The sequence below is a fragment of the Callospermophilus lateralis genome, chromosome 10 (genome assembly GCF_048772815.1).
Source record: "Callospermophilus lateralis isolate mCalLat2 chromosome 10, mCalLat2.hap1, whole genome shotgun sequence".
Taxonomy (NCBI): domain Eukaryota; kingdom Metazoa; phylum Chordata; class Mammalia; order Rodentia; family Sciuridae; genus Callospermophilus; species Callospermophilus lateralis.
Window position 1 is genome coordinate 9,395,672 of NC_135314.1, and position 27,451 is coordinate 9,423,122.

Here is a 27,451-nt window from a genome sequence, read left to right on the forward strand (position 1 = left end):
GACAGCTGTGAGGGTTAAGGGTCAACAGGCGCAGAGTGCTCAAGGCCTCGCGGGTGGGAAGTGTCACCTGATAGAGATGTCCTTCTGTCAGGTATTCGTGGAGACTGTACACTTGAAGAACAGAGTGGTGTCATTCTGTTGAGCTCTCGTTGCTCTGACTGTCGTCACTGGTGGTGCTGGTGGGTCACCAGGGTGCCGTGCCTCTGTCCAGTCTTATGTGCCTCGGCTACTCTGTGGCAATCGCCATTCAAGTCTCCCTGTTCCCCAGCAGTGACTGCAGCCCTGGGGAATAAGGGGAGTACTGGTTTTAGTGGTGTTTTCAGTTGAATTTTGTTTCTGTGGGAAAACTCACAGGGGGCCGGAGGGACGCATAACCTAGGTTCCACAGGACCAAATGGGAATTTAAACTGTGAAGGTGAAAGGGAACTTAACCTTCTTTGCTCAAAGCTCTTTATTTTACCCAAGAGACTCTAGAGACCTGGAGAGTCTTGGTGAACGCTGGTGATGGTGTTCCTGAAATTCCAGCCTTCCGGCTCCTGGCCCGTGCACACTTCCTAGTGGCAGTTTAAGTTTGTTTGCAGCATGGATCTTTCATGTGGACATCTAACCATGCTCAGCCTCACTCTGCCTTTTTCTAGAAATATACTTTTCCTCAATGAGATGATAGGTCCCTCTGGTTGGATTAGGTATCCTACACTTCTTTTATATTTCCATTTTATTTATTTATTTTTTTAGTACTTGGAATTCAATCAGGGGCTCTTAACCCTGAGCCACATCCCCAGCCCTTTGTTTTTTTTTTTTTTTTTTTTTTTTTTTTTTTTGACACAGGCTTTTGCTAAGTTGCTTAGGGCCTCACTAAGTGGCTGAGCCTGACTTTCAACTAGCAATCCTCCTGCCTCAGCCTCCCAAATCTCCGGGATTATAGGCATGTACTTCCATGCCCAGCCATCTCCATTTTTTTAAATGTTGAATTTAATGCTTGTGGGATTGGGGATTATTATTATTTTTTTAGTTGTAAATGGACACAATACCTTTATTTATTTTTATGTGGTGCTGAGAATTGAACCCAGTGGTTCACACGTGCTAAGCAAGTGCTCTACCACTGAGCCATAATCCCAGCCCATGGATTAGGGATTTTTAAAACAAGCAGGGACAGACTCTTCTCCTCAAAGCCACCCTCCGTCCTTCTCAGCCCTGCTCCCTGGCATGAGGGGAGAGCAACAGCTGTCATGGAGTTGACAGGTTACTTCCTGCCACGGGGCCCACGTGGGCAGCGGTCTGAGATGAACCCTCACCCATTCCGTGACTTGCATGAATCGGACACATTCAAGAGTGTGAACGGTCAGCCTCTTTGGCATTTTTAATGAACCATCTACAAAAGGATTTCTTTGAACCAAGTTTCACCTTCCTGTGTGATTTTAAGTAAATACCTCCCTCCGCTGATTCCGCCCACAAGCCAGGCCCTTTAAGCCTGCGTGCGGCTGTGGCTTGGGCTGTCGGACCAGAAGAAGGACAGCAAACAGGTGTGTGAGTGTGAGCAGAGCCCGGGAGCACAGCTGTGGAAATGCCAGGCGGCTCTGGCAGGCGAGGCTGGGAGGGGTAGAAGGTTGGTGCCTGAGTGACAGTCCCCTTGTCCCAGTTCAGGACATCATGCCAGCTTCATGCCATTTACTCACGAAAGAGTGCACAGCACAGAGTGAGAAAGCTAAGGCCAGATAAAGGCTTTCTGTGACAGCCATGTCCTTGTCCGCGAATTTAGGGTCAGGGTCGTGAATAGCAGGGCCAAAGCCACCCTGGAATGTCACATGAATTATCAGCGACCAAATGCCCTTCTCTAGGAGGTGCTGGAGAGGTCCCTGCATTGATGGAGTGGCTTCTGGATTCCTTTCCTTCATGGAGACCCAGTGGCTCTGTCATCCTGCCTCCTAAACGGACTGGAGGACTGGTGCTCATTAGCCAAAGGGACCTGTCCTCTCCACTTCACGTCCCATGGCTCGTGGTTCCTGACATGTCATGCCCACACTCTCAGGGGCCTCAGGCCCTGGGCTTGCCTCAGTGGTCTGAAAAACCACAGGTTTCTAACGAAGACAAGAGGAGCCTTGTGAAGGGTGATGCGGGAAATGGGCTTTTCTTGCTCAGGGATGGATCCCCCTCAGAAGCACAGCAGTCTGGGTATTGAGACTTTTCTCTCAACAGCAATTTCTCCTGATTTGGGCAGTTCTTATGGTGACTTTGAACTTGTGACCATTGGAGATGAATGAATCATAGAAAGCTCAACCATCATGGGATGGTCAGCCCCCTCCCTAAATAGATGAGCAATGGGAACCCAGAAAGGTTAAGGGACATGCGTCATGTCACATGGACAGCGTGCTTATTCTAGTGCTCAGCTGTCGTCTCCCATCCTCCCCAGCTTGAACACGTTCCTGGTGTTTGGAAGTAGCAATGTGAACCGTCCTGAGCAGTCCCTTCAAAACAGCACTTAGGCAAAAGAGGGGCTGTTGAAACAAGATAGGGCAAACCCCAGTGAGCCTCTGCACACTGCTCCACCCAGTTTCTCATCTTTATATTACCAAAAAAAAAAAAAAAAAAGGCTCAAATAACCCAAACAGGCAGAGTCTGATCTGCAGACAGTCTGCAGGCACCTGCCCAAGAAGCTGCCGGTCGGCTGGTCCATCCTTCTCTGATTTATGTTGTGTGTGCTAAGCCTTAAATTGTTGAGTCTCTGGCTGGCTGCAGTGGTATTACTGGAGGGTTGGTGCATGTTTTTAGCTCACAGAGCTGGCTCTGGTACTGGAGGTGTTGGCCCCGAATCAAGTCCAATCTCACACCTGTCTGAGACAATGAGAGCCTTGTTAGACACATCTCCAGTTGAGGCGGCTCAGCCTGCTTATTTTCACATTCAGAATCAGAAGGAGGGGCACCTTGGAGCAGGGGGACTGGGAGAGGCCAGGAGGAGGCTTGAAAATGCTGGGGTCCCCTGCCCCCTCTACAGTGCCTCCCCAGATTTTATAAACTTTTCCTTATTTTTGGAAATTAAAAAAACAAACAAACAATACCAACAGTAGTCCTCTTATGAAGGAGAATTTCCTTCTGCAAAACAAGGCCTGTTGTAGAATAAATTCCCAGTCACTGTGGGGGTTGAGCAGCGCAGTGGAGAAGCCAGGTGCAGACCCCAGCCCCGCCAGCACTGAACCTTGAGCCTTTCACCACTGACCAGTGTGTCCTGCAATGTTTTCTCTTCTTTTCCTCTTCCTTTGCTAACGTTGTAGTGACTGGAGCAAAAAGCAGAGGGGAACTTTTTCCCCAGCTCAATATTTTTCACCAATAAAATAGCAAATGCTCTTCCCAGTTCAGCCTTCTGTCCCACGTGATCCACAGAGAACAGAGCTAGCCACCAGCACTTGTGTCTGCAGATCCTGTGCAAACCCTGCCCTTCTGAGACCCCGACAGGCAGCTCCTGGGCAGGAATCCTTCCAGGTTGGCACCCCTAAGGCCAGTGCCTTTGAAGGATCCTTATTCAACCAAAGCTACTCTGAAATGACTCATTTTTCATAGAACCACACAGTGTGGTGGCTCATAGGATAAGGTCAAGAAAAGAGTTTTCCAAAGTTATGAACCTGCCTTTGGCAGTGAGACCCTCAGTGGGGAGCCCGCACGGGAGCACAGGGGTTCGCCCCACATAGCTTCAATGGCCCTGGGGGTGGGAGTTGCTCCAGACTCCCAGAGCCCTTCACAGTCATGAAGACTCTGACCTCCCCATTGAGCACTGAGGTGCCCGTGGTCACTCTATTCTGCTTTTCTTCCAACAAGAAACAGGCGGCCCGACCTTCTTACCCACAAACAATTTATTATTTGTGAAAATTATTTATGCACTGACCACATCACAGACTCTGAACTTCAGCCTGGGAGACACAACAAAGAAAATGTGCATGCTGTCACTTCATGGGAGACCCAGGAGCCATTAGAGATGAACTTGGGCCAGTCTGCCCCTCACAGCATAAATCACTAAACTCACCCACCTTCTGTCTCAATATGGATATTAGCCGACATCCCCAGAGGGACAAAGGGACAGCTTTTCAGAAACAGCAAAGTGATACAGTGTGAACAGCCATGAGACATGGGAATTCTGGGGACTTCAGGCCGCCCTCTGACCTGGTGTGAGTCCCCTCTTTGTGGCACTGAGTGACAATATGTGTGAAGACCCTGTGGCCTCACACTTTGACCTGCAGGGAATCCAAGGACCTTGTCACACAGCCTCCCTTGCCCTGTGCTCCTAGTTGGGAGCACTGAGTTTGAGTCTGTCACATTTAGAGAGACATGGCATAGGAAGCAAGCAGATGTTGCCTTTTCAAGCCACCTGATGGCCAAGGAGGGCCTGATGGAGAAGTCAGAGATGCTACCTATGGAGTTCCTGTAGCCACGCCTCCCTGCCATGTTCTGGGCCGAGCGCTTCTCCATTCCTCCACCCATCCATACTCTGTAATGAGGAGCAGTTGAGCAGGGAGGAGCCTGGGGCACTGAGGTGGTTGTGAGCTGCTGATCCTGTCCACAAGCTTTAATCCATGCTAGTATCGTACCCTGTCGTCACCTCCAGCCCACCCCCAAACAACTGCCATTCTTCAATGTACCTCATCTGCCCTGTGTCCTTCATGACATCTCTGTCCCCGTGGTGGTACAGACTGGCTCCTCTCCCAGTTCCAGGACCCACTTGGCAGTCCCTCTCACTTTGACATCTTCCCATCGGTGGCCCTCTGCTGTCACCAGAGAGGTCATACGTTTGAGGGCTGTTTCCCGAGCTATCATGGGTGGTATTTCCCTTTGTGCTGCAAGATAGTCCAAGCCAACCCACTGGTGTGGAGGCAGCACATCCCTCTTGTCCCCAGAGCCATCAGGGCTCTGAGGTCAGCAGGTCAGGAGAGCCCCAGGTGGGCTGGAAGTCTCTCTCCTACTGCCCTGGACCTCCAGGGTGCTAGCTCAGATCTCCAGGTGGGGACGGCAGAAGTCTTTGGGGAAGGATTTTCCCTGGTCTCAGGACAGCAGTACAAAACTATTTGTAGGTTTTAAGCCCAATTTCAAAATTTTGTCCCCTAATTGATTCCCTTTCTCCCAAAGCACCAACTTGAAGGCAGGCCCTTTCCCTTGCTTCTGCCACACGGGGAAAATGGCAAGTCTCTGTGCCTCTTGATGTCCTGGCCCAGTGACTTCCCACAGCCTCTGTTAACTAAGCAGCAACACCCTTCCCTCTGCCATCCCCTGCCCCAGGCCAGATGCTCTGTTCCCACCCACTTTCCTAGTGTCTTCCTTCCTCCTCAGACAGCTCAGCCTCCCCCAGGCAATCTTGCAAATACCTGTTTAAACACTTAATTGGAGATCTAGACCCCAAAGTAAGACTCTTATTTATTCACAGCTTCCTAGGTATCCCAGCCCCAAACCTCACTGCTACCTCCAGTGCCCCAGCCTGCTTCCTGCTTCCTGCTGTTCAGGCATTCTTATGCTGCCTCCTCCTCTGAGACCACGGTCCATTCCCAGCACTCTGCAGACCCATGCTTCCAAATGTGCTCCTCTCTTGCTCTCCTTCCCACCTTCTTACCCCCAGGGGAAGCCCCATCACAGACTGACCCATTGCCTGGCCTGGGGGCTGCAGGGCCCACCCTCACAACCTGATAGCTTCACCCCTGCTTCACACCAGTCCAAGCAGACAGTGAACCTTCCCCACCTCCTCCCACCACCATGTCCTTCTTCATTCATATGACCACATCTGATGGGTGGGCAAAGAACCACCCCAACCCATGTGTGTCTGTTCCCTGTCTGAAAAAAATAAATTAATAGTAAACATGGGGACCTGCAGGGGACCTTGTCACTCCCCTGTGAGTCTTCCCTTTCTGGTTCCTTCACTTCCTCCTCTTCCCTCCAGTCCTCAGAAGTCTCTTTTGTTCAAATCATGGGGAGAATACTTTGGATGGTGCTTTTAAAACTGGTTTGTTAATTTTTTTTTTAAGAAGACAGGAAGTTCCTGTTTTTTGTAAAGGTTGTTCATTTCCAAAGCAGCTCAGAGACAATCAGCTAGAGGATGATTTCTGGCTGCATTTTTTGGGGGTGGTACACAATACAAAACTAAAATAAAAGAAGCCAATGACAGAGAAAGTCAGTGAATACAAAGAGAGATGTTATAATAGGCTTTTGTTGGTACTTGTATTTTCTTGTTGAAAAACAGAGCAAAGACCCTGAGGTGCTGAGGTGCGGACAGAAGTCTGATGTTATCAGCCCCTAGAAATCCTGCCTGGAGTCCAGTGGCAGGCGGGATCCAGAACTCCAAACGGCCAGGGCAACTGGTCCTGCTCAGTACAAACGGTGCTTTTAGTCTTTCATAAACAGCCTGTGCCCCAGGGCTCAAATCCTTCAAAAGTTTGCCTAGGTAATTGCGTTTCATTGCTGTCTGGCATGTGCTCATCAGTCTAATCTGGAGGTTCAGACAGCCAGGCCAAGGCTTGCGAGACTGGAGGGGAGCGAGCCCATGAATTTAATCCACTTGAAAGACAGACTAATACAAGTGCAGCTAACTCATTATTTTAAGTGATGTGAGCAGAAAAGGGTATGGCACTTTCCATAAAAGGGTTTAAAATCAGTACTTGCAGCCACTTGGCAGTTTTAGACCATTAGAGGAAAAAGCACAAGCAGGGTGACAGTGTGATCCTGTTGCAGTGCCCTTGCCTCTGGAAGCCTGCCTCCCCCACCCAGCCCCAAAGCACAGAGTGGGTAAAGGGTCCCTTCTCTCCCTAAGTTTGACTTTGGGTTATTCATGAACTCACAGTGGCAGACACCAACTCTTATTTGCCATCTGAGGTTGTCTGGGGTTGTCCGGACTTGGTTTCAGGGTGCAGAGGAGAAATAAAGGGGAGAGGGAATTCTGAGTCAGCCCCACAAAGCTCAGAATCCCACCGACCACTAAGCAGGCGAAAGTACCGACTCCAGCACCTGTGACGGCAGCATGCTAGGCAGCTGCTCCCATCTGTTTGTTTGTTTGAGGTTTCAGTCAGTCTTTCCTGTTTTTATTTTTATATTTGCCAGTGTATAGTCCTGGATGGGAGGCAGGAATGGTTTCTAAACATCTTTTCTACAAAGAATGGAAAGCTCTGTCCCTGCCTCGTCACTGACCTGCCATGAGGGTAGAGGGAGCCCTTCCCTTTGCACTTCAGCTTTCTCTGAAATGAGGTTGGCAGGGAAAGTCTCTGAGGCTGATTTCTGCTCTATCATTCCATGAGATGCTGGAATAAAACCTCAGAAATGTTGACAGTGATTTGCATCATTATCTAGTTACATGTGACTCATGCCCGGGAAGCTCAGGGGAGGCAAGTGCTGGCCTGTCCCTTTCCAGGTGGCAAAGCTGACGGTCAGCTCAGGAGTGATCTTGTTGGTCATTTACACCTGCGGCTCACTCAGGGCTTGACATGCCAGCTCCAAGTCTGTGTGCCAGTAACAAGACTGAGAGAAAGCAGTTGTCCCAAATCTTGGTGTGGGGATGCAGTTGTCCCTGGGTGCTTGGAGACTGCATTCCCACAAGAGCTCCAGAAAGTTCTCATGTAACACAACTCACCTCCCCACGCTCCTCAAGCCCAAGTGTATTCCCCCCAGGGCATAATGCTGCATTCTCTCTGTCTGAGGAACATCTCTGTAAGTCACATCTTCTGGCTTGTTGTCATTGGACATGTGACACACTGAGGCAGGATCAGGACAGATCACTCCCTCTTGTTGGGTCCATCCTGTGCACTACAGGATGTGGAGTGGCCTCCCTCCACCGGCTGAATGCCACTAGCACTCCCCAGACTCTGAGACAAGTAAAAATGTCTCCAGATACAGCTGAGAATCCCCTGGAGGAGAAATCACCCATGTGACAGCTGCTGTTTTAGACCCATCTGGGAAATTCACAAGGATTTAGTCAACACACACAGGATCTCAATGCCTAAAACAAATGTGAGTTGCTTGGGTGTCTATAAATCAATTTTGACTTCTTTAGGTCCCTTGCATCTCGGTTCTCCATAGGTCATCCCTTTTGTTGACCAACAGCCTTGTAATTGTTGGCTATCTCCACCTCTATGTTTAATTTCTTTTTAAATCCTTCCATTTTAGTCCAAGTCACTAAAAACCTATGGCTTCTATGAGAAAGACTTCCTTGACCTTGTAAATCAAAGCAGCTCTCTAGAGAGAAGTTTCCCACTGCCAGGCGGTATCATCTTTCTCAGGGTGACCTCATCTATTAAAGTATGAAGGTTGTATTTGAAATGCCATTTACTTTCTCTAAGTCAATAAATGAAGCTGTGGATCTTTAGATCATCAGAGGTCTGCTTATTACCAGAAGTTTCCTGTGTGTGTATGTCATTTTTTAAATTGAGATCTGTGTTGGAGTTTAAAAGAATTCCGGCAGATTTCCGTTTGCCTTTCTGAATCAGTATGGGGTGATATTCCTCTGCGAGTGTAGATTGCCCCCAGATGAATCTGACTTTATTAGTTTATGTCCTTTGTTCAGAGCACCAGGGATGAGCTTATGAAAGCACAAATGGCTCTTATCTTCAAAGGTCTCCTTTATGCTGCAAACTCCACCTTGGAACCTGTGTTGTTAATCTATTGCAATCCCAATTAGTTCACATCAAGGTCAGTGCTTTGGGGTGTGCAAAATGACTGCAAACTTGAGTGAACAAATGCCCCTGGTGTAGAGCACAATGAAGGTAGGGGACAGGATCGCAGCGAAGAGGGAGTTGCTTAGTACTGCAGAAGGATTTGACGGTGATTCCCCTGAGCTTGAGAGCCTAAGAAGTCCAATTATTCTCAAGAATTCAAAACTTGCACAGAAATGAGCAACCAGATGAGAGAATAGTTTGGCCCCTTTTCCTCACTCTGTTCTTGATGGCAAATATCTGAGTGATCAGCAAATTTTAGAAAAATAAAGAGACGCATAGAGGAGCTCTTTCTTAGGGGACTTTTGCATATGGAGAAGCCTTGTGTTTAAGAAACGTAATAGACATTATTCCTTCAAAGATTTGTCTATAGAAAGAAAATAAACTGGAATTGGTGGGGCCACAGGGCATCATGTCTTAGGAATAAAGGTGGATGCTGAGCTCAGGGTTGCACATCCTGCTCTCTCTCTGAGGTCACCAACAGAGCAGATAGCAGATATATGAAGAGCATAGTCTCCAGTTGGGGACCAGGCCCCTTCTTACGAGAAGAGAATGTACTTCCTGGGTTTTCATTATTTCTAGTACAGAAGAGGGAGAGATAAAAAAGGACAACTGGAATGGCAGTGTCATTTAAAAGAGACAAACAGAATCTTTTCTCCAAACATCCGAAGTGTTTCCCCCAGGTTTTCTAAAGATTGGAGGCAATGGCATGGCCAGCAGTCACACAGTGCTCTCTCCTCTCTTCAGGCAGACACTAGATGGGTCATTTCTGAGACTTCTCTAAAACAGGGAGAGACTTGTGTGCAGGGGCCTGGCGGAGCTACAGAATGTACAGAATACAGAGCTAGACACCCCCACGGGGCAACTCCCCAAGGTTCTGGCCTCCTGGCTCTTACAGCAAGAAAATTATTCTAGAAGCTCGGGTCTGATGAGTGCAAGAGTAAAACAAGGAGACAAGTGTGACAAGAACAGTAGTCATACAGTTGTGTCGCATGCACAGAACAGGAAAAGAACATAGAAGCAAATGATGAGTTGGTTTCACCCACAAGCATTTATCAAAGGGACTAGGCGCTTCAGTTTGAGCTGGGGTTACTCTATTTTCCTTTGTCAGAATATTTTCCTTTGTCAGAATTCTTCTGAGTTGGGAGTGTGGAATGGAAGCTCTTAAAGAAAGATCCGTTGCCACTGGATGTGAGTCACACCTCAAAAGACAAAGAACAATGAATCCTTGACTGACGACTCAGCTCTCAGATTCCTCTCCTGGCAGAGACTGTGCGACCCTGCCATGTGTCTGTGATGTGGTCACCTTCTACAAAGTGGCCGCTTTTGCTCCACAAGAAGAAGGGCTTCCATTAAGTTCTAGCAGTGTAGGCGCTACCCTGCAGGCACAGCAGACTCATCAGCTGGGCAATCATGCTTTGCCCCTTGGAACTCTGGCTGGCTAAGAAAGCCTCATTCCTGGTGACACCAGGGGATGGAGCCTGTCTCCCCTTTGTCACATGAAGAATTGTCTGGCATGGATAGGGAGTCTCTGCTGGACAGTGGGCTGAGCCATACTCTTCAGACATTGTTAGCCAAGGGAGAAAAGACTGTGTCCTGCCTCCCAGGGACAAGGAACTGCACTGACAATGATGAAGCTTTTGATGAAGGTGATTGCATCACCTTCTCCATAGGGCTGATGCAATCACCCTTCTTTATAGGTGGGGAAACTGAGTCCACAAAGAGTAAGCCACTTGCCTCAGCACACAGTGAGAGGTCAAGCTGGGTCTCCACTCTGATCTCTCAGCCTGCAAAGCAGTTTGCTGTATCCTTGCTCAAGTTCTTTGGCTCATGGAGGGGAAGCTCAGAGATGAGGTTCCCAAATCCTGGAAGTGTCTGGGGGTCCACATAAACCAAAGCACAGCTGGAGTAGCTTGTTCCCTTGCCCTCTCTCTTGCTGATATTGTCCAGCATTCTCTTCCCTTTCACCACGAAATGGGTTTTTCTTCTGATTTTATTACGATGTTGTGCTTCAGAGTTTGCTGCTTAAAACCAGAGTCTCTGGTATAAAATCCAATATGGATGCATTAAGACCTGGGTCACAGGAGCAGAAGATGACAGAGTCTTAAAGGAAAGCTTTATGGCCTTCATGTGACTCTAGAATTTTTCAAAAACCCCTGACATTTGACAAAATCACAAAAGCACCAAAGTTAAAGTGCTGCTAGGGGAGGCACACAGAGGTCACCATGGCTGAGTTGGTGGGCAGGGTGTCCCTCTGTCTCCCCCACCAAAGGTGCTCTTGGCTCAGAGGTAGCACTCAGCACAGATACTGGGCCTGCAGAGATGGAGGGGTGACCCCCAGTGGAAGTCAAGCTGCCAAATGGCATGACAGATACCTGCAGGGACCCAGATCTCACTGTGAGCTGGGCTCAAGAGCATCATGTTCTCCAACATTGACAACTCATGGGGTGGGGGGCTTAGCATATCACAGCCTCTGCAATTTCAAAGACAACAACTCTTCTTTTCATGTCTGCTGCAAACCCAAAGCATTACAAAATCCTGGACAAAATCTTGGTTGCATTGCTTAATATGGTCTGCCCAAGGGACAGCACTTTCTCCATCTATTTAGGAGAGATTGCAGGTGCCCCTCTGGGGACGCCAGGAATCTCCTCATCAGAACACAGCAAGGACTGGCCAGAATATGCAGCCTTCCACACCATCCTGAACTGCAGGTTGGTTCTGACATCTCCCATCCTAGACATTACCCCTCTATGGTATGTGCCACCCTCATATGTACAATGTCCCTTCAGAACAGCATGTTTCTTTAGTCACAGGCAGTCCTGGGAGGTGTCAAACCTCTCTTGCTTGCCGCATCCACTTTAGGCATCAGTAACTTGTCTTCTGTGAACAGGGGTCCTCAATCTATTCCGAGGGCCAGAGGCTGCCGGGACTTCCCAGCCCTTCACACAATATTTCTGGCTCATCCATTTCAAAGACGGAAAAAAGAAGGAAAAAGTTCTTAAGAAGGACCTATGGATGGAGGGAAAAGCCATTTTTACCCTCCATATTTCGGAATTTGTGTTGGAAAAATGGAAGAGTAGAAGAAAGTATAGGGTCCTCGTAGAAGAATTCAGATACATCACATACTATTCCGGTGTCACAGAAATGTATCCTGTAGGGTTCCTTCAGGTCTAGAAAGTATACTTGGAGGGCCCAGGAGCAGAAAGCGGGAACAGAAAATCCTTATGGATGAGGTGTCTGCAAGGGACGCTTAGTTAACAAAGTACAGGGAAATAATCTGTCTGCAGGTGAGGACACAGAGGAGACCAGAAGCTGCCTTCCTTGTACTCAGAGCCATGGTCCCTCCACCGAGTGCACCGAAGGTCATTCTCCCTCTGCCTCAGGGAAACAATGCCAAAAGAGAATGAGACGAGTTATAAAAACACCCGTCTCTTCCTGAAGCCAGTGACTTATCCCTGAACCCTTCCTCAGAGAGGACTCTGCCTAAATACAGAGCCCTTTTCCAGACACGTCTCAGACTGATCTGGCTGAGGGAGCGGCCTCGTAGTGAGGGTTGAACTGTTTCCCCTGGGAACTGTCTGGCAACTCTAATGAGGAATAGCACTTTGCATTTATAGAGAGCCTTTCATCTGTGGATCTCAAAGCTGCACCACAAACATTAATTAACTCTCACACCTGTGAGGCAGGTGAGTCTGGTTACCCCCATTTTTAAAGATGAGGAAACAGAGGTTTGAGAGGAAAAGGACTCCGGGGTGAGCCACCAGAGTTGGGAGTGGCCCTGATGTTAGGAACAAACGTTCCAGATTCACAGGGCCCTGACCACAAAGCCACGAAGCCTCTCCAGGCCCAGTGAGGAATGTAGGTCCCGGAAGCAGTGCGTGGTGCCCACACAGCCACATAGTTCCCTTCCTCTCTCTCCCAGGCAGCCTGCCACCTCCCAGGCCCGCTGCTTGGCAGTGAGGAGGGATCCCTCCAAACCCTGAAGGCCTTTGAAACACTGCATACCCGGGCAGGTCTCTGTCCCGGCTTGGTCTGGATGCTTCCCTTCAAAGTAATCGCTGGAACAATGAATGCATCTGAGCTACACATGACTAACCAAGATGTCTGCAGCCAGTCAGAGACAAACGGTTGGCAAACCCCAGAGCTCTTTCACAACCTCCCTTTTTTCCAGGATCCAGAGCTGATGGGAACTGACTCATGTTATCACGGGTCTGCACTGATACAGTGACAAGGTGCTAATCCAGTGTCTGCTACCTGGGGGAACTCGGAGATGACACTACTGTTAGTTCTTGTGCTGTGTTGCAGTTTTACTCCTTGCACAGAAGCCAGAGGAAATGCTGCCTCTCAAAGACAGTAGACCTTTCATGCAGAGAATTACCCAGCCCCTGGGCCTGAAAGCTATCACAACTCTCTGGTAGCTGCAAAGCCTCTGGGGGCAACTTTGCTTGTAGGGGAGCCCAGATCTTTCTTCCCAAGGGTCCCAGATGAGGAGATGCAAGCCTCCACCGGGGCTCGCCCTGACACATCACCCTGGAAACTGACTCACATCTCTGAGTCCTGAGTCACATCCTGTTGTGTGTTCTGAGGCATCCAAGAGGGCATTACACCAGCTACCCATGACTGAGGTGCACTTGGAGGGCACCCTGGGAACTTCCCTGCCTTCTTCCAAACTGCAAGAGGGGGAAAAATCCTCTAGGGAAAAAACCAGGGTGGCCACAAGGGCTTATGTGTCCACTAAGCAGTTCTGGTTTTTAAGAAATAGATGATCAAGCCCCATCGCATACAAAACTACTATTTATTTATAAATGGCTCTGAGAGGTGACTGAAAGAGCTGGACTCTTAGAGATACTTCCAGAAGCCACGCAAAGGGCTCTTTAACTTCATCACCTGAGCAACAGAGTCCCATCGACTTCCCACCCGGGCAGAGGGAAGGTGTCACAGCTCACCGAGTTCTACTGGAAACTCAAGCTTGGAGGGTGGGTATTGAAAAGACCCTGGAAGTAGGTGGTCAGACCAATAGATAGATGTCTCTTATCTATTCTCTTCTGTGGTCAGAGGAGAACATCAGAACAAGGCATGACATTTTAAACTTTTTAAAGAATAAACATTTGTTTTCACTGATTTTTCTCTTAGTACTTTTCTTCTACTTGCTTTAGGTTTATATTGCTCTTTTTTTTTTTTCTTTAGTTTTTTAAAGTGGAAGCTTTGATTACTGATTCTGGAGCTTTCTTTTTTAATATGTACATTCAGTGCTACAAATTTCCCTCCAAGCATTGCTTTTGCTGCATTCCACAAACTGTAATGTTTATTTTTATTTAGTTCAAAACACTTTTTAATTTCTCCTAAGACTTCTTATTTGGCTTTATGTAATGTAGAAGTATGTTGTTTAATCTCCAAAATTGGGGGGATTTTCCAGCTGGTTTTTTGTTTGTTTGTTTTTAGTTTAAATTCATGTGGCCTAAGAAAATACCTTGTAAGACTTCAGTACTTTTAAGTTTAAGGTGTGTTTGGGGGCCTCTGTCTTGGTTAATTTTACATGTGAGCTTAAAATTATATTCTGCTGCTGTTTGTTGAGCAGTCCATACTGATCAAGTTGGTTGGTAGAGCTCTTCAGGTTAACAGTGTCCTCATTTTCTGCCCGCTTGATGTATCAAAGACTCAAAGGGGTGCTGACTCCTCTGACTATAACAATTTGTAGTTCTCCTCTAGTCCTACCAGTTTTTGCCTCAGGTTTCTTGGCCCACATGTTAAGGAATATTTCTTCTTAGAGAGGTCACCCCGTTATCATCATATAATTCTTTTTATCACTGAAAACATCCCTTTTCCTCCTTCAGCCAGTTTTGTGTATGACTAACATAGCTGCGCTGGATTTCTTTTGATTAGTGTTAGCATCGTGTATCTTTATCCTTCCCTTTACTTTTAACCTACCTAAGTCCACATTTAAAGTGAGTCCCTTAGAGGCAACGAATAGTTGGTTCTTACTTTTAACCCAGTCTGACAATCTGTCTTTAAACTGGTGTGTTTAGACTGTTCATACTTAAACTAATTACTGTCATAATTGGATTAATACCTGCCATATTTATAACTTTTAAATTTGTTGTACCTAGTTCTTCTTTCCCTCTCTTTTTCTATCTTCTCTGGTTTTAAAAACATTTATATGATTCTATTTTATCTCCTCTGTGATCATGAAATATCCTTTTTTTAAAAAAAGTCCTTACTGGTTGCCCTATAGTTTGAAAAACACATGAATGATTAATCTAAGCCCACTATCGAATCATACTCTATCACATCTTTCGTGTCTGTCATTACTTTCATTCATCTATCCCCATGCTCCAACTGCCAATGTAGTGTAACTGTTGTCACTTTAAACAGGGTCATCTTTCAACTAAATAACAATAAGAAAAATAAGATTTTATTTCACCTTAATTTATTCCTTCTCTGATGCTCTTCCTTTCTTCATGCAGATCTAAGTTTTTTGGCCTAGTTTTTGGTACTTCTTTTAACATTTCTTGTGTCTCGCAGCAATGAATGACTTCAATTTTTGTGTGTCAGAGGATGTCTTTATTTTTTTCACATTTGAAAGATGATTTTGCTGGGCACAGCACTCTAGGTTGGTGGCCTTTATCTTTCAACATGTTATTTTACTCGGCTCTCTCTTTGCATGGTTTCTGGGGGGAAATCTGCGCAGTTCTTACCCTTGTTCCTCCTTAAGTGAGTATCATTCCCCTGCCCTACCCCAGCTTCTTTAAAGATTCTCTCTTCTCTGTTTTCTGCATTGTTGTAGGTTTGGTGTTTGACTTGTTTGGAGTTTTCTGAGCTTCCTGGATCGTTCGTTAATTTTGGAAATTTCTTAGCCATTAATACTTAAAATATTTCTCCTACTGTGTTTTCTCTTTCTCTTTCTTCTCCTTCTGGCATTCCAGGTGTACATGTCATGCCTTTTAACATTATCCCACAGTTCTTCCATGTTCTGGATTTTCCCTTCCATTTTTCTCCTTATCTTTTAGTCTGGGAAGTTTCTATCACACATCTTCAAGTTGACTGATTCTTTCCTCAATCAAGCCCTGATACTGATGAGCCCTAAAAGGCGTACCTCGTTTCTGTTAGTGTTTTTCATTTCCAACATTTCTTTTTGAGTCTTTCTTAGAATTTCCAACTCCTGCCCATCTGTTCTTGTATGTTATCTTCTTTTTCCATTAGAGCCTTAACATCTTCTTAATTACAGCTGATTTTCCTGTCTGGAAATTCTAAAATTTGTGTCATATCTGAGTCTGGTTCTCACACTTTTTCTGTGTTTTCTCTTGAAATTTTTTTGATGAAAGTTGAACATGAATTATCAGGCAGTAGGAACTTCAGCAAAGAGGCCGTTAGAGTGAGTTCTGATGTTTGTTTAGGCAGGAATTGGGCTGTTTTTAATGTTTACTGCTGCTATAGCTGCCAAAGGATTCAAATCTCTCCACTGTCCTTGCTTTTGTCTCCCTTATCATCACTGGGCTTCCCTACAACCTCCTCCTTAAATAGCCTCTGCCTTGAAGCTCCTTAAGCTATAGCCCACTATTATATTGATTCCACAAGAACATAGCAGAGTTCATAAGTGGAAAACAAAAAACAAAAAATGCCCTTCCCAGATAAGATTACAGCTCCCAGGAGTTTCTTCCCCTATTTTCAGCTTCTAGCAATTTTATCACAATTGTCCCCATCAGTTCACACATCCAGCAGCTTCTGCTCTTGGTAAGTAGCCCTCACTGGGATTCTCTGTATTTTCCTGCTTCTCAAGATTTGAGGTGCAGCCTGCCCTGCAACTCCACTTCCCTAGTAGATCCTAGAGAAGTCATGGGTATTCAGTTTGTTCAGCTTTTTTCTGTTGTACAGACAAGAAGGACAATCCTGACTCTTCACATTTGGAGCTCAAACTGGAGAAGCAGGACATTTTGACATTAATTATTTGATAGGGTTATTATTGACTCGAGACATTTTAATATCACTGTATAAAAAAATAAATAAAAGCAGTCCCATTATAAAATGTAATCTGCATCAAAACATCATCTATTCTTGAAACACCTCAGTGCAGAAAGGCTTCAACTTAAAATTTTCAAATCAAATCCAGTACATTTTAAAAAATGGAAACATGAGTTTAAAATACTGAATTCTTGCCATCTCCACTCTCATGCCAAATTTCTAGTTTCCTTATTCCTTCACCATTTCATCTCCTGAACCCAGCTCCTTAGCACAGAATAAAGCAATGTCACCTGAGCCTCATCCTGCAGCAAGTGTGTGTTGCCTTACCAACAAACATTAGATGTCTCTTGGTATAGGCTTCTTTTTCTTTTCAGTAATATAATCATAATACTTACTCAGACTTATTGAGCATTAACTATGGTCAGAAACTGTGGTATTTGATTTATGTATGGCTTATCTTACTTATTCCTCACTGTCAACATTTGAAGTCAGAAAACTATGGAGCAGAAAAAAAATATGACTTGCTTAAAGTCATATGGTTTATGGTGAAGGCAGAATTCAGACTGAATCTAAGAGTTAAGTTCTGTACTTTCCCTTGACTTTTCCACTCACAAGCAGAACATAAGCACCTAACAAATACCATTGGACTTCTTACCTCTACCTTGGGAATAGCTGTTTGCAAGTCCAAATTAGACAATTAACTTAGAGCAGTTAGCCTTGATACAGCCCTTAGATTCCCCCAATGGTCGTAAATCCTAGAGGCAAGGACTACAACCCATTCATTAGTGAGTCTCCAACACAGTGGCCCTAGTAAAGCAAAAATGTTTGTGGAAATATGAATGAATGCGCAAGTGAAAAACTTTCCAAACCTATGGATGGATGGATGAAGCAACTCTCAATATGATGACTAATGCAACAGAAAAGTTTCCAAACACCACAGAGTCCTCAGATCTTCACTGACATAAGTTGTGGTGGGGCAAGAACTATATTAGTTTTACCACTATTGTCAGCTAAATTAGCATATGCCTGCCACATAGTATATGTTTAATGAACTTGTGTGATTTTTGATGAATTAACTTTTTGGAGGAAACCCTTCAAGAACAAGTAGCCCCGTGCTTTGGAGAATGACTGTTGGTGCTTCTCTTCCTCAACATATGCCCTTTTCTAGATAATTTCCATCTTATCCTTCCCTATTTTCTCTTCCCCAAATATATATAGTTAGGATTACAAGGACCATTCCTTAACCCATATTCCCCACCTTCCTGGCTTTGCTTAACAAACAAGCCCAAGTTGCATACAAGTTAAGCCCAGAAATACTGGGTAGGGCCTATTTGAATGAGAATCCTGCTCTGTTACTATCAGAAGGGATTTAGAGATCACATCCTTGGGAGATAAGAATAAGAAAGCATAAATGAGTAATCCAGGATCAGCTAATTGCTCACCACACAGACAGGCCCAAAGCCCACTTCTGCCCGTCAGTCCAGTGCTCCAGGCAGCCCACGACACCGCCATTTCTATGCTTGCCTGTTCATGTGGGCCCCATCGGAGCAAAGATGGTAACTTTGGTAAATTAAATGCAGGAAGCTCCTTACTGTCACACCCATTTTGTTCTTTTTCATTAATAACACTTGTAGAAGAAGAAAACATCCAAAACTGCAAGGAAAGGCTCACCATCACCACCTTCTGGCCCACCACTGGCAATGAACCCAAGCACACAGTTCATAGTGATCACAGGAATGGAAGCCAATGGGAGGGTGGCTTCAGGTTTTGTGTGTTGTCCCCTACTCTGAAACCTGGAAAGCCAAGTTATGATGTAAAGTAAGATTATATTGAATCTGTAACCCTGTGTTTAAAAAAAGAAATCACAGAACTTGGACTTTAATCATAAAGATCATTTTACCAAAGCATATTTTTAAAAGGCTGTGAAATATTATGCAACGTTTGCATGGTTTAATTATGAGTTTAGAAAAGCCTAGCACAACTTTTTCACTACAGTAAAACATGACAGAGCATGAATCATGGCATAATGCTTTATGCTTAGTGTGGTTTTAGACATGGGTTTAGGGGTACTAGGCTGTCTACACAACAAGGCGTGAATTACGATACCGCAATTCACACCCCAAGGGCTTTATGACAATTATAAAACCTCTTTTGTTTGCTTTTTAAGTGATTAGAATATTTGAGTACTATATATTCACTTAGTAAATGTGTGTATCTAGAACATAATGCATCTTATAGAAAACATCTGAGTATGTGATTTTTTTTCCCACTTGGAGCAAAATACAACAAGTAACATGAAAATATTGAATAGTCTACTATATCTGTTTGCCTTCAACTACAGAAACCGCCAGCTATGAGATTAATAGGAGCTTCAACTGCAGTTCAACATTTATTTTCCACTGAGTTTAATATGGACCAGCTCTCTTACTCCTTCCATCTCTTCAAGTTCTCTAAAATTTGGGGGGAAAATGAAGACCTCTCTTTACTATTAGATTTGAAAGATTCCAAGTTAAAAAATATTTGCCCAGGAACTACCAGGTTTTTGAAACTTAAAACTTAAGATGTTTTTGAGAGGGGAAAAAAGAGAGAAATGGATCAGTATGAGGGAGGGAGGAAGGCTATCAGGGAAAGAGTGGGGAGGAAGACTTGGGTCTCCAAATGTCTGATTCTGTTGTCCACTGTGGCAACTTCAAAGAGATAAACATAAAAAGAGATAAACTTCAAAAGAGATAAACTTTGCTGGAAATGCAGTATCTGGAGGAGCAGACCCACATTATTTCATAATGAGCAGAAATAACTCATTTCGTTATAACACAGGGTTCACAAAACTTAAACCTGGTGTTTTCCTAAAGAAGCCTGATCTTCCTGGATTGCAACTCCCAAGGTCATGAGGCTTTAAGTATGGAGAGACCTTTGGGGGTCATGTAGTTTCTGTTATCTTTGTCCACAATAAAGATGGGACACAAAGAGAAAATAAATGTTTAACCCTAAAGAAATGTAAAACTGTCCTGAAGTAGGGACAACATCTGACTTAAATTTCCTTGCATATTTTGCCTAAGCACAGAGGCCCTACCCCCTCACCTTTTCTTCTGCAAACAATGTGATGCTTTGGAAAACTAAGAGTCTTCTGTGTGCTACAGTGAAACTGACAAAATCCATTTTGTCTAAATCCTTTGAAGTCAGACTATTGTCCCTTCTCTGTCTCAAGTCTCTTATTATAATGGCAATCTATAAAATACTTACTAAAAAAATCTGTCCTTCAAATGTTGCAAACTTCAAGTCTGGAAAAACAGTAGGCTGCCTGGGCTGACAGAGCCAATACCACTGCTGGGCTTGTGAACAGGTCATTAGAGCCACTGCCACTTCCTCAGCCAGATCTTCTCTGTCGTTCTTGGAAGAATATCCACCTACATGGAAAACACAAGCCCATGGAATATTTTTGTCAAAGGTATAAAAAATTGCCAAACTCCACATCCCTTTTGCTTACTGAATACCGATAGACAGGTGATCACCTGAGTTTATATATAAAATGTTTCCAATAATGGTAACTAATTATTGGTAAAGCTTGAAAGGGCCACCGAGTGGCCCATATCTGAAGTCAGCAGGTATTGTAGGTCCAGTACTCCAACAGTTTGAACAGAACACTCAAAAGCATAATCTACTCCCTTGTCATTACTAGTCTGATTAAATAAAACCTTTGGAAGGAATAGTTGTCTGACAAAAATCAAATATATTTCAGTATCTGTACCTCAGCATCTTCTAAGAGAAAAAGCATATAATGGGCAGATTCTTGGAATCAAGTAGGCATACTGAACACTGGTGAACAGGCTGAGTGAATTATAATATATTTAAACAAAGGTTGCTCGTTTCTTATAAAGTAATTTTATTTTTAAATCCCACCCCACACAACTCTAACCTGCCTCCCTGATTCCCTACAGATACAAGGCAGATCCAGCCGTCCCCACCATGGTCCTACGATCAGTCCTACCAATACCTGGGGTCGATCGCCTCTCCTTCTGTACACCCAGCAACACCTATATCACCTGGACGTGCCAGTGGCATGACAAGCCTCTCTGCAGAACTTTCCAGTCGACTCTCAAGTAAGTCTTCTGAAAATATTTACAGCACAGCTGCTGTGGAAGGTTTGGGAGGCTAGAGGAGATGGCATAAAGGGGGTTGGCAGATCATTATTAATTGACTAAAACATGACATAATGACAGAGTTGCCTATCTCTGCTCTAAATCCCTTGCCCATGCACAGATTCTTTTTTTTTTTTTTGTACCAGGGATTGAACCACACCCTCAATTGATTGATTTAGACAAGGTTCTCACTAAGTTATGTTGGGACTTGCTAAGTTGCTGAGATGGCTTTGAACTTGCCATCCTCCTGCCTCAGCCTCCCGAGCTGCTGGGATTACAGATGGGTGCCACCATACCTGACAAGTATGCAGTGATTTTTCTTGATACTAAAAGGCAGAGACTATGAATATGGAGACAGAAGTGGCTTGGAGAATTTGATTCCTTGGGCACTGGGGGTTGCTCATGTTTGTCGGGAAAGAATGGTAGCTAAAGGGTTCACCTGTAAAGCTAAAGTGGCCATCTTTCAGAACTCATTATTCCAACTGGATTGCGGGCTGATGGGACTGGTCTATCTGGTGGTGGTGAGTTTTCATAGGTCCCATGAATGACACAATGGGGCACATGCAGGATAGGAAGCAAATGTACCCCAAATGAGGTATTCTCGAGTAAGAGCTGTTCAGACCAAGGTTAGAGGGACACAGTGAAAAGCTCAGGTGTCATGGTTAGCATAATTGTTGTTAATATGAGCTCATTAAATATTAGTCATTTAACCTACAAGCCTTTGGATTTGGCACTCACCTTTGCTTGTGGGCAGGGAAATCAGTTACAGAGAAAAATTCCTTTGTTGAAAGCAAAAGAAGAAACTTACTATTTGGGGCTTTGAAATTGGAGCTGGACCAAACTGTGGAAATATTTCAGAGAACTTAAGCATTATAAGGCCTGCAAACACACTTGCATGTGTGTTGGAACCAGGGGAGGGTGATGGGTTTTGCTTTTTAGCTCTTGGGATCAGATTATAGCAGATTACAGGGTCAGGCAAAGGAGTCACGTCTGCCATTTTGAATGTTGTGAACTTCTGTTTTCCAAACAAGTGTGATTACTTGAGATCTCACCAGATGCCTTAACTGCTTCTTAGTGCTTCATATAAATATCTCCTCAGAGCTACTCAATAACAGCACTATTGACATTTGGGTCAAATAATTCTTTGTTGGGGCAGGGGAGGGGTGCTGGGTGCTATGTGCTGTAGAATATTTAGCAGCACCCTTGGATTCTAGGTGCCAGTGGCACCTAGAATGAAATGTTAGGGAACCTCCCCTAAGCATGACACTCAAAAATGTCTCCAAACATTGCCAAATGTCCACGGGGCAGCAAAACTGCCCCCATCTGAGAACCACTGCCTTCAGATGTTCCTTGATGCTACAGTAAAGCAGGAAAGCCAACCTACGTATTGTTTTCACATTCTTTTGGGCCATTAATGCCAATATTTTCACTGCTGGTCTAAGGAGTTGAGTGTTATCTGTTCAGCTTTTTTCTAAAAACCTATCTCTTGGGAACAGAACTTGATTCCAAAGGCCCCTGTCAGCTTTTACTGGTTCTTCTCAGCAGAACTGCTGTGCCCACTGATTATAGTCTACATCTGAAACAATCACTGCTTCCCTTAGAAATATCCTTGCTGCTGGTCTGTCCCTTAGAATTTATTATATGAATCTTTTGACTTGGTTACCACCCAAGATCTGTACCTATAGTCCAAGAATCCTCGAGGTCAGCTCCTCCAGCTGCCCAGTGTTCAGAAGTAAGGGTGGCTTTTTAAAAAAGAATATATTCCACATGTATTCCCAAATCTATAATCATACCTATGCTTCTAAATAACATGGATTCCATTACCCGAGGAGTAAGGACAGATGCTTTGTGGCATGGGAATAGGACAAGGATAAAAACCACATCCCATTCCAGCACTCTGGAATGATGCTCTGTCGTCCTAGAGGGAGGACTGGAGAATTCCAGGCAAGCTTTCACCAGTGGCAGAGAACAGCATGGGAGACACTCTTCAAATTGGCTGAACTCCCTCTGAGAAATCAAGCCTGGAGCACAGAAGTAAAAAGTGTTGTCATAAACCTGGGGGCAAGAGGGGGCTGGGGTACATAAAAGAAAGTGGCTGCCCAGACCGACAGCTTTGAGAACTTGACACTGCTCTGTGGCTGCTTTACCTTTTAATCTCACCTGACAGCTTTGTGTGTTGCCCCTCTCCCAGCCCCCAGCCCCACCTGGGCTTCCTTCTGCACTGGGGACATGGACACTGTCTGTCTCTCTCCCTGTCCTTTGCAGACAGACTCCACACCTTGTCTGAAAAGAGTTGTCATCTGGAGGTTTACTTTTCTTTTCTTTTTTCAAAAAAAAAAATTAATGTTTAGCTGCCAACCTGGGCGACAGACAGCATGCATTAATCTGAGTCATGCAAAAGATCCTTTTAAGGCAGCCATTATCTGCTCAGGTTGTTTAATCCTTTGGGGGCAGTGGGAGGGGCCCAGGAGTGGGGCTGCTTTCATCCATGTCAAGCTGCAGAGTAGAGACTTCATCTGTCATGGCAAATATTTAGCCTGATAGATGGGGAAACATTTCCAACTAAAATACCTGAACCTCCTAATTCCAGATTTCCTATTCTTGAAAAGCTCCCTACGACTATCAGGGGTCCCCATCTCTGCCCATACTGCTACTGAATAAGGGGGCACCAGGCCTGCCAAAAGGACAGATAAGCTATGACCCAGTAGGTGACTTGTTCATGACTGATGGGTCGTAATAAGGGCTGTTAGAACAGACACAAAAATGAAAACAAGCATTTGAACAGAACACTTGAACTTGAGCATATCTAGAGGACTTAAGTTGTTTTATTATCAAAATGTGTGTAAAAAAGATAATTTGACCAAATGGATGGTCTTTTGGGGAATGACATTGCTACTGTATAGATAGAAGAATCATCGCAGGCAGTGTTTTAGGATCTTTCAGATATTCTGCCCACAGTGAAAGAATTATTTTTCCCCAACAGCTGAGACTGTAACATCATTCCAGTACTTACAGCCATGACAAATCAGGGACTCACTCAGGATTCCAGTAACTTGGTACCATCACCACATTACCATGTAGTAGTTGGAACAGACTGGCAGAGCATATCCAGACACTGCTATGAAACAGGGTGACCTTTCATTCATTTTTCCAGTAGATTCACCTTTTTGTCTCAGGGCAGATGAAGCAAGAGGAATAATGGGCAGAGTCATTTATTTGTGTCCAGAGCATTGCATCAGATGACAACAAATTGATTGTATTTGCCTAATGCTTTTCCTCCTACCTCGGCTTCTCCCTAGACTATATAAATCTAACTGGAAAAATGGAGTCAAGCTTCCTGTTAACTCTCAAATGTGTCACAGCTCTCTGTGTAAGCAAAAACAAGTGACACAGGGCTTGCTCACAGATGGCCCCAGCAAGCAGGCAGGGATGAACCCTGTGGAATGAGGTGTGGCCTGGCTTGAGAATGAGCTAGAGAGTGGCCAAGGAAGGGCAGCCCCAGAACTACTGTCAGTTTACAACGTTTTCCCTGCCCACATGTCTGACTCGCTTTGAAAAGATTAACAGGAGTGTTTGTTTGAAAGTCAGACTCCTGGTTTCCTCATTAGTGGAGGGATTTGCTGTAGACTTTGGCTGTTTCTATAAACTTTAATTACCTCTCAGATGAGGAGTAGATCCCCTCATCACATTCACCCTAAATGTACACAGGAGTTCATTTTTTAAAAATGTGTTAGTGCAATAAAAGATTATTGGGGGGCTGGGTCAGAATGGGAGGAGAGAGAAAAGGAGAGAGAGAACACTAGCTCTCCCTGCTGGAATAATAGACTTGAAATATGAGGAAGTTGATCAACAGCCGATGCCTTCCAAAAACAGATTAATCCGCTCCGGTAGCTTTCCTTTCAGAGCAAGCTTTTGGCTCCATCAAGGATCTCTATCAGCCTGAATTCAAAAGGACACAGGCTGCATGCCATCTGAGCTTAGAGTTATTTTACATGTTGATTTGATAACTTAAAATTGTGAACATTTAATTCTTGCTTCTGCTCTTTTCTTGCTGTCTTTGGATTTGCTGATGTAATAACTATAGTCCTGGTCTGCTCATTTAATGAATAATTCTGAGGAACAAAAACTACCCCAGGGTGCCATCCTGTATGTGCAAAGGTTCTCAGACAGGGTTGACTGGGACCCTCACCCCAGCTTTCAGATAACTTTTGCAATGGGTTGTCAAAATGGAGAGGGGGGCACTCCTGGCATCTAGCAGGAAAAGGCCACAGATGCTGCCAAATATCCTATAGTGCACAAGACACTCCCCAACCACCCCTACAAATAATCTAACTGAAAAAGTTAATAGTGTACTTCTGATAAACTCTGATCTGCAGGACATAGGAAACTCTTCCTAGTACTCAAAACCTCTTGAAATTCCCAGTGCAACCTATGGGTTAGAAAAATGCAGAGGGATACAGTGAACAACCACAGCCAAAGAATTTGTGAGACAGAAAATTCACAATCTTATGAAATGAATTTTATAAACAAAGATTGGCCATTCCTGGTAAAATTTCAACATGTGCAAAAATAGAATAGATAAATCAAGGTTCTACATTCAGTGATTTGGTTCAACAAGCTACTGGAGCACATATTAGAGAATATCAAGTGAAATCAAGGCTGTATTGTTTCTACAAATGTGGAACCAGTCTGAAGACAGACGTCAGGACAGAGAAGTGCTAACGATGTTTACCAACATTCACTTTAGTCATCACTATGGCATGCATTATGTTGGATAATGAGAAATTTTAGCAATTTCAGAACAGGCTTTCAAAAATGGTGGAGTTTTCTATGATTCAACCTAAATATTATGTATAATGTAGCAGTATATATTAATACTGTTATATTCAATTACTAGTAATATATCAAGTGTATCTGTTACATTATATATAGTGTTATGTCATTGTATATTGTTATATTAATGTTGATACATTAACATTCATATTATCAATATATTAATTGGCATTAATATCGATTAACATATATAGAGAGTAGATTTTTTTTTTTTTAGTAAAGAACCAGAGAATAAATATTTAAGGATTTATGGGCCCTACAGTTGCTGTCACAATCACTCAACTTTGCTCAAAAGTGGTAGCTCAAAAGCAGCCATAGGCAATATATATGAGAGAGTGAGGCTATGTTCTACTTTATGAGTGGACAATGGATTTTTAATTCCTTATAATTTTTACATCAGAAAATACTATTCTTCTTTGGACTTTTTATTCCCCACCATTAAAAAGAAGAGAAGAAGAAGAACTCATAACTCCCAGAATGTTTTTTTAAAAACAAAAATCTTAAGCTTTGGTCCCGTCACATTTGGCTGACAGGCTGCAGTTTGGCCACTTAGGATCAAACCACTCTTTTATCTATATGGTACATATTACACTCTAGCACATCTATGTATCTATGTAATACAAATATTTATTTTACAATATCATTCATATAACATATGCCATATTACATAGTGGCCTATATTACTGTCTGTCTCACTATTAGTTTTCATACCCACCTCCCTGGGTGATTAGCATTCTGGACAAAACCGCACCTTCCTGGACGGCAGTATTCTGGGCAGCCTCCCCACTTCCTGGGACAAGGCATTCTGGGTGGTGGCCCACTTCCTGGGCAGGAGCATTCTGGCGGAAGGGGCGTGGCCTCAACACCACACTCATGGCATTTTCTCCTCCGCCCCTGCAGCGGCGCCGGACTTGACGGCTTTCGGTGACCCGCGCCAGTTCCCCGCGCTTCCCTCCATCTCAGACCCTCGCATGCACTACCCAGGTGCCTTCACCTACTCCCCGACTCCTGTCACGTCGGGCATCGGCATCGGCATGTCGGCCATGGGCTCGGCCACCCGCTACCACACGTACCTGCCGCCGCCCTACCCCGGCTCGTCACAGGCGCAAGGCGGCCCGTTCCAGGCCAGCTCGCCGTCCTACCACCTGTACTACGGCACCTCGGCCGGCTCCTACCAGTTCTCCATGGTGGGCGGCGAGCGCTCGCCACCGCGCATCCTGCCGCCCTGCACCAACGCCTCCACGGGCTCCGCGCTGCTCAACCCCAGCCTCCCGAACCAGAGCGACGTGGTGGAGGCCGAGGGCAGCCACAGCAACTCGCCCACCAACATGGCCCCGGCCGCGCGCCTGGAGGAGGCAGTGTGGCGGCCCTACTGAGGGTGACGGGCCTGCGCAGCCTCCGAGCCAGGCATCCGCTCGCTGCCACGTGGGCACGTGGCAAGGCAAACAGGAAGTTCCCGGAGGGAAACTGTGAATGCTTCTGATTTAGCAATGCTGTGAATAAAAGAAAGATTTTATACCCTTGACTTAACTTTTTAACCAAGTTGTTTATTCCAAAGAGTGTGGAATTTTGGTTCCCGGGGGGCAGGGAGGACGCAATTCACCCTGTTTGGCCTCTCAATTCTTGTTTCTAATTTTTCTTTTCCGCACCTTATAAATTGCAAAATGCAAATTTGCATTTGGGTGGTTTTTATTTTTACAAACATATATATATAAATTTGAGCTTGCTTCTTTCTTGCTTTGACAATTGAAAGAAATATGATTCCCTTTTCTGTAAGTTTTATTTAACTTTTCTTTTGGACTTTTGGGTAGATTTTGTTTGTTTTGAGAGACAGCTACAGCTTTGGGT

The 27,451-nt window shown here is 44.8% G+C and overlaps 1 protein-coding gene across 1 annotated transcript in view; it reads left to right on the plus strand.

The window, feature by feature from the left end:
- The window catches only part of Runx1 (RUNX family transcription factor 1), a 222,212-nt gene extending 194,969 nt beyond the window's left edge, over positions 1-27,243 (plus strand). Inside the window, exons 7-8 of the mRNA XM_076867762.2 lie at positions 20,570-20,731; positions 26,504-27,243. Of these exons, the coding sequence (XP_076723877.1) occupies positions 20,570-20,731; positions 26,504-26,979 (638 nt within the window). The 3' untranslated portion in view covers positions 26,980-27,243. The remainder of the gene's footprint in view (positions 1-20,569; positions 20,732-26,503) is intronic.
- The last annotated feature ends 208 nt before the right edge of the window (positions 27,244-27,451 follow it).